Raw genomic sequence first — 8234 nt, forward strand, 5'->3', positions numbered from 1 at the left:
TTTGCGAGTCTTCCTTCAGGGTTCGGGGAGCTTGCATGCTTGCAGACCTTGTTCTTAAAGGGCTTGTCTATCTCGAGCCTTCCAGATGGATTCGGGAACCTCAAAAGATTAGGCATTTTAGTAATAGAATGGTGTTTCAAACTAGAAACATTGTCAGATGATTTTGAAACTTTACCATCTTTGACTATCCTGAAATTGTCGAATTGTTGCAAGTTGGACGGAGTAACAATGGAGAAAATAATAAAATTACAGCATTGCTACTTTGTAGATATTAGAAGAAGTGTTATATTGATAGGGAGATGGAAAGAAATTCGGGAGGAGGACGTTTCTCCGATATTCGTGTGGACTTCAGAAGATATTGCGGTAAGTGGAGGATCCGATCTTTACATGTTTATCTCATTGCAATTCTTCTCATATATATAAAATAGACAAATATAACTCATCTTTCGTATCTGTTCATAGACATATGTGACTCATCTTTCGTATCTGTTCTATGCAGGAGTGGAAGCGCGGTGCAAGAGTGGGCCGTGATTGCCCTCCCTCTGCGCATGGAATCTCACCATCATCATCTTCTACAACGACTTGTTGGGGTGGCCATGGAAAAAGCAAAGATGGACTCTACAAGTGGAAGGCTCAGGATTTTTTATGTGAAAAGAGTAAAAGCGAAGGGTGAAACGACAAAACAAGAGAGAGAAGAAGAAGAAGAATGTCTCCGACAAATTTTGAAGTTGGCGCCAATAGGATCGTGTGCCATCGCTTCAACTGACCTCAGGCGCCACCATCTCATTACCTACATTTTCTTTGATTGGTGGGGTTCCAGAGCTGACAACAAACTCGCCTGTTGCATGGCGAATGTAGTGGTGGATGACAAACAACACAAATTTGGGGAATTTCGATATAGATTTGGAGAAGATGACATTTCAGGGCAGGGCATAATCCAGAGTTCAGACAGCTCGAATAAAGAAGAAATAATTTCCAATAGAATTGGACAGTTCATAGAATCAATATGTTCAAAAAAGTCTTCTGAAACAGCTGGGCCGCCCAATGAAAGCAGGCTTACTGATTTTATTCAAATATTGACGGAAAACAGAGCACATCACCTCCTCGACGGTAGACTAAACGAGGTACGTTCATTGTATAATAATACTACAGAATTATTGTTTTCATGTAAATATAGAAATCATAAATTTGAATCAAAATGATATATTCAATGTATCATATGACTGGAAACAAAATTTTTAGTTGCTTTTAAAATGAATGTTACACATTTGCACGATTCAGGTAATATGTTGTAAAACAAATGTTTCAGGTACCGTTGGATCAGCTGAAGGGCAATGTGGTAGGCATCTTCATGAGTGATCTAAACACGCCTGAATATATGAAGTTAGAGCAGATTTACAAAGAAGTCAAATCTGAAGGCCACAATTTTGAAATGATCTGGATTCCTCTACTTAAAAATGAATTATATGGGCTTGGTACTTACACAAGGGCTATTTAGAAAATGAGCTGGACAGTTCTTCCCAATCCTAATATGGTTAAAGTGGAAAGGAAAAATCCAGTTTGCATTATTTTTGATGAAGAAGGAAATATTGCAAATCAAAATGCATTGTCTGCAATGATGTCATGGGGTGTAGAGGCCTTTCCATTCACCAAAAGCAAGGTTAATGAAATTGTATCCATCATGCATACTCAGTCAAGCTTGAGTTTTCTCTTCAATAAATCTAATCTGGTAAGATGTTATATTGACGTAATTAGTTTTTATTTTATTTTGTTGGATTGTTATATGATTTTTTAAATAAATTATAATTTATTGTTCTATTATATATACCATCAAATGTTATTAATAAGAGTTATATTTTTTTATTATTACAGGTGAATAAGGGAATGATAGAAGATAAATTGATTTTTCTTTATGCTGAGCCTCCAAGTTCAACGCTCAAAATGAAATTCAGCTTAGAACAGTCAAACCAAATCCAAAGAAATGTTCAAATCATATATGTCGGCTATCTTTTTGAAGAAGATTGTGATATTGCAATGCTCAAAGATGTGTATGAAGATGCGGTACAAGAAATGTGTTGGCCTAAACTATCTTTTGAGGACATCGTAACTTTTTGGTATCGTTGCAAGTATTATTGTGAAGAAATTGATGACAACTTAAATTTGATAAATGAAGAACTCAAATTAATTGGCGATCTTCTATACATCGAAAAAAGATGGCTAGTTGCATTAGATAGTGATGGAGTGGTGACAAGGAGCGGATATGAAATGGTGAAGATGTTGTGCAAAATAAATAATGAGAAAATGGATGAGGTGGATGTGATAATGAGGAAGGAATTATTGGAATGTTTATCATTGGGAAAAAGCAATCAAATGGTAAGGAACTATTTCAAGGATTCAATCATAAACCATCCAAAACATTCACAACATGATTTGACAATTTATGAAGAGCAATTTAGACCATATTATTGTGACTCATGCTGTTTTTATAGAATAGCTAAATGGGACCAAATGAGAATTTATAGATGTGGCCAATGTGATTGGGATTTGTGTAGCCAATGTTGGGAGTTATTTGTAAAAGGAGAAGTACAAAATTGTCATCAAGAATAAGGATACTATAAAGGTTCTCCATGCAAACATTTTTCTTTATTGTAAAAGGAATTAGAACTTAGTTTTGTTATAGTATTATTTGACACCCATTTCTTGTATTACCCTTTTATATATGAGTAATATTTATGCATTTTCTTTATACTTGCTACGAATATTTATTTTTATTAGCAAAAATTCCAAGCCAATAATGTTACATGCATTATAAATATAATTATTATTCATGTATTTCTATATGTTTTTATAACTCCAATCATAAATTCTAAAGTTTCATTATTGCATGTTTTAAAAATAATTAACATTTTTGTGAATATTATTTTCAAAATTTTAGTAAAATATAAAGTTAAATAAAATATTTGGGAAAATCAACATTTATCTATATTTTAGTACTTATTTAAAGATTTATATTTAAAATGATGTATTTTTTAGAAAAATAAGTTAATCTTATATGAATCTTCTGTTTGGTTTTAGAATATTGTTGTTGGATTATTCTTGATAATAATCTTTTTTATATTCCTATTTAAAATCTAGTTTGAATTATAATTATGAATTATTAACATTTAAAAAATTAGAGTTAATACACATTCTAGATTCTAAAGTTCTTAGCAATAATATTTGATGTAAAAAATAATAAGTATTCTAGATTTTCAATCTATAAAACTATTCAATTTATAAAACTATTCACCACACATCCATCTCACAATCTATGCATATAAACTGAAATATCAAATTAAGCATATACATCCATAGCATGAAAGTAAAACATTCAACACATGTATGACACAAGATATTTGGTTACCCAGAAATCCTCCAAGGAGAAGGTAAAACTAGGGTGAGGATCACACTAACAAATTTTCACTACTATAGTAATAAAGTGTATCCAATGAAGGTTACAATGTTTGATCATGAAACATGATCTATCTTGTGAAAGGTCTACCAAGTTAAAGGCTTACAATATTGTTAGATCTTACCCTATTAAAGGATTTACAAAAGCTTATTAGGACTATTGTGTTAAGAGATTTGACCGATGCACCTGTTAAAATTTCTCAACAATGATCCTATGGTTAGCATTTTGTTGCTTGATGTCAGATCACCTCTAAACTGATGTGTACTTGATCCTTTCTGATTAGATATATCTGTATTGTCCTCTATTTTTTTCCCTCTATTCTCCTTCTAATTGATTCTGCAATGTAACTCAATTCATAACACCTTAATCACCATGAATGCTTTGTTTATGCATGCAAACTCTTTTCAATTCAACTTAGCATTCCTTTTCATCCTCTCTGAAGTTTAGGGTTCATCTTCCTTAAGAAGTCCTCGGTGATTTAGGGTTTGGTATGAATCAACGGTAGTGATTCACCCATATTGCCGCTTAAACCTTCCCTTTTTCTAAATGGATGAATTTCATGCATAGGGATTCACAATTAAAATTCATCCTTATCAACAAAAAATTATAAAACAATTCTTAAGTCGGCCCAAAAATGCTTTACATAGTAGTTTGTACCAATACAAACAACTATGTCAAAATTGTATTACTCGGCATTTGAAGTCCTTGGTTCTTAGCACTAACTATTACTTTAATGCTATCACTTGACATCTAAGTGACTCAATATGTACTGCTTGTTCGACACTTGAATCACTCGGCACATACTATTTGCTCAGAATCTCAGTGACTCGACACTTGAGTGGATCGCATATACTATTTACTTGGCATGCACTAACTTATATGTTATGCTCGACATATGTTACTTATTCAATATCAACTAAGTAGATCACTTAAGTGTATAAACACACATTAGTCAAAACCAATTTGAGATCAACAATCTCCCCCTTTGATATGAGTTTCAAAAACACTTGGTCATACATTAATGATCTTATTTTTATGAGCATAACATAGATAACTAGTATCTGTTTAGCTTCTATACAAAAAATTTTGAAATATCAAAATTTGGCAACACATGACTTATTGATCATACCTCAAAATTTCAGTTTCATAACTCCTTCTGAGTTGATTTTTCTTTGCTATAGTCTTGTACAAAATCTTTCTCCTATTGAGTAGATTTTCTATCTATTTGGTTCTATCTCTGTCTCCCCCATAGTCTTTCTCATTATTACTCCCCCTTTTTCCTTACTCCCCCTTTTTGACACTTATGTCAATGGGTTATACACTAATAGTGTGTTTTTCCAAAAATGGTTTGTGGATCTCAAGGATAATGTTTAGAGTTGCATCCTAATTATCACAAGCTACCTCCAATGACTTAATTTGGATGGCCAACTCAACAACAAGGTGTACTAATCTTTCATGTGTAGAAAGATGAGTCTTTCTTCATGACATTTTCTACATAGGCTAGTTCCTTGTGTAGTATCTCCATGTGTGGAGTCAATGTCAATTGTCCATGCATATTAGTTTGGCCCTGATGTTGGCTTGATCTGCATATAATGTTGCTAATTGACTTTGGGAATGTAGGTGGTTGCTGAAGTGTTTCTCACTTTGGGATGGAGACTTTTGGTAGAGTTATGCCAGATGTGTGCATAATGCTCTCCAAGTTTAGGATATGATTCCTAACATCCCTTGTGAAGAGTGTAGTATCATTTAGTTTGGTATACAAAGAGAAAATATTCTCTAGTGTCTTCTTCACACTTTCTATTTTGGTTGCTAATTCAACTTGTGTCATTGCAATAACACTTGATATGTTTTCATCAACCTGATGTTGGAACTTTCTCTCAGACCATTCAGGTAATTTGATATTTGAATCTAGGTCTGTGTCATTCAGCTTCTCCACTAAGCTAGTTAACTGTTCAATTATTGGCTTGTTTTCTTTTGGAGCCGATAGATTGAATGCATCAATAAGAATTTATTTGATATCAATCAAAGCTTGCTTCTTCTTAAGTTCCTGTCTAAGGAATTCTTCATGCTTCTTCTTTGCTAGAGCTTCCTGGATTATACCCATTTTCTCAATAGTAATAGTTGCATAGTCAAATTTGGGAAACTCAATTACTTCATCCAAGTTTACATCAACAAATGATGTAACTTCAACTCCCTTGGATGTACTTGGAGTTATCCTAGAGGATTGTAATAGTGTGGCTTCTATGCTTAGCCTCTGAAGAAATTGATTGGGAGGAGTGGAAGATCTTGGTAATGTTACCAATGTTTGTATTGCTATCTACTCCTCTGACTTTGTTGTCAAACTTTATTCTTCAGGTGTGTCCTTCTCTTTCTCTGTACTAATAGTAACACCTTGATTATGTGTTATAGGTGCAGGGGTATCTACCCGACCTGTTTGAATTTGAGTCTCTTCATTCTTTTCTATCTCATCTTTTTGCTTTCCATCTGTCTCACCTTTATCATGTATACTTTCCTCTATAGTGACTGAGACTACAATACTTTGTGCCATTGTACTGATGGTGGGAGTAGTTGCCTCCTTCCTTTGATATACCAAAAGAGGTAATGTAGGTTGTATCATTGAAAATTGAGGAGGGGTAGTAGGTGTAACTTGTTTTTGTACTTCCTCCCTTGTAGCTATCTCATCTGCCTTCTAAATCTCATCAACACTCACCAGTACAAGATTTTCACAAAGTTTACCCTGAGTAGTGGATTTCACCAGTATCTTTTTCAAATCATTTTCTGTGAGGGGATTGATGTTCTGAGTGATAGAATTAGAAACATCCTTCATCTTTATAGTACCATCATTTTTGTTCACCTCATGTGATGGATTGGGACTTGGCACTAGTGTATCTGGTACACTTTGTTCTGTTGGCTACTCATCCTCAGCTGGTGCCTATTTGTCTATCTTCATATCTGTGCCTCCCTCAATTGTATGTGTTTTAGTGCCATCTTCTTTTTCACCATCTTTTTCTTCACCTACCAATAGGTGCTTGAAATATTGCCTACAATGTTGGATGATCCCACAATAATGGGTTCCACTTTTTGACCAATTTTGACACTGAAATCAATATTTTTGCAACAAACGTCACATTCAAGTGACTATATCTCCAAAACTATAAATAATTTCAAGATGACATAAACTAGTGATTTTGAGTACTTTGTTCCTACTTTGTAACCATATTTTTTAATCTAAAAAAAAAAATTATTTATGGGAATTTTTTTATCTCCTTCGAAAAGTGGTACATAATAAAATTCAATATTTTAAAAAGTGACAGTCCGTTTGACACACATAACTTTTTTTCTAGAAATGATAATGAAGAAATTCTTTCGATGTTAGATTTGTAACATCAATATCCAGAGGATGCATTTGGTTTGATTTATTTTGGTTGAATATTGTATAGTTTATGAAGTTTTGAAGTGACATGAACTGTAATTCAGACATACGTTCCGTTTGACACAGATAATTTGAAGTCAATTTAGCATAAACCATTTTTTTTTAATAGAAAAGTATCTCAATAAGCCAGTGCCTCCATATTTTTCAAAAAAAATTTGACCTAATTTACTACTTTTCCTGAGGTGTCAAAGTCGGTTGATGTTCAATCGGTAATGAACCTATAATGAGTTAAACTCATATTTGAAAGTCTTAATGATTAAATTATGTAATAAAATTATAGTCGTTGGAAAGCTTGCTCCGAGCAGCACATTTTGATATTTTTAATTTTACAATAGGAGATCATTCTCCTACAATTATGGCAGTCAAAAGAGCAAAAAAAAGAAAAAATGGTTAAAATTTTTGTGATTTTGCATGTTTGTGCGAACATGGCGTTCATGTGAACACATTTACCATGTTCACGTGAACGTATGTTCACGCGAACATGCAAATCATGTTTGCACGAACATATTTATCACATATGTTTGCACGAACATACGAAATATGTTCACGCGAACATACGATATATGTTCGCGTGAACATGATTAAAAAAAAGTTCGCGCGAACATATGGTAAACTCAATTTCTCATTTTGCAATTTTTTTCATTTTTGTTTGTCCCACTAAAGTGGAAGCCATTATTGTGGGTTCACCCTGTTGTTAAACCATATAGTGATTTCGACATCAAATTAGTCTTTTGTACAACATCCTCTATGTTATTCTATAATATACTGAATGCCCTGTATTTTGGTGCAAATTTTCCAATATGTTTCTTAATGGCTTTTTCCATGCACCCTTACTTAGTTCTAGCATTACCTGGGCAAGTGTTGTTTCTCTTATTTGTTTTTCAGTATCCAGGCAATAGTGCTACTTTTGCTCAACTCTCTCATACAAACTCTTGGATATGGAGTTGGCAAGTTCAAGAGGAGCCTTTTTAAATATTTCCATCATGGCATATACTACCTCTTCAACTTGATTCATTTCAATCTTCCCACGTTTGTCAAACTCAATGTGAGAGAATCCGAATAAATAAGCATGATTTCTAATATTCTCACATAGATTATCTAAATCTGAAGAAGAACTGTGACTTACCACTTGAAATTGGTTGTTGTCATAAGATTCAGTCTTCTCTTCATCAGATTCAACTGGAGCAACATATTTTCTCCTTGGTCTCTTCTGAGATTCTTCACCTTTGCTAGCTTGACTAGCTCTTTTCTCCTTTGGCTTGGCTACTTCCTTAGCCTTTTGTGTAGTGGCCCTTGTGCTGGCCCTAGTTATAGATACTGTAGGTTGAGTAGGTTTGGTTTGTTTGCTGC

General features: G+C 33.6%; 1 protein-coding gene across 1 annotated transcript; it reads left to right on the forward strand.

The window, feature by feature from the left end:
• The first annotated feature begins 529 nt into the window (after window positions 1–529).
• On the forward strand, window positions 530–1719 carry LOC149536911 (uncharacterized). Its single transcript, XM_089804507.1, has 2 exons — window positions 530–1124; window positions 1310–1719. Exons 1-2 carry the CDS (start codon window positions 549–551, stop codon window positions 1496–1498), a joined length of 765 nt encoding a protein of 254 aa, XP_089660633.1. The 5' UTR covers window positions 530–548; the 3' UTR covers window positions 1499–1719.
• The last annotated feature ends 6515 nt before the right edge of the window (window positions 1720–8234 follow it).

This window comes from Cupressus sempervirens, chromosome 10, assembly GCF_028749045.1.
Source record: "Cupressus sempervirens isolate cs-2001-9-10 chromosome 10, ASM2874904v1, whole genome shotgun sequence".
Taxonomy (NCBI): domain Eukaryota; kingdom Viridiplantae; phylum Streptophyta; class Pinopsida; order Cupressales; family Cupressaceae; genus Cupressus; species Cupressus sempervirens.

Excerpts from the sequence above, each read along its gene's own strand:
- LOC149536911 (XM_089804507.1), top strand. The coding sequence starts at position 549 with ATGGAATCTCACCATCATCATCTTCTACAACGACTTGTTGGGGTGGCC. Across the intron at positions 1,125-1,309 it reads TCGACGGTAGACTAAACGAG|GTACCGTTGGATCAGCTGAA; the intron begins GTACGTTCATTG and ends CAAATGTTTCAG.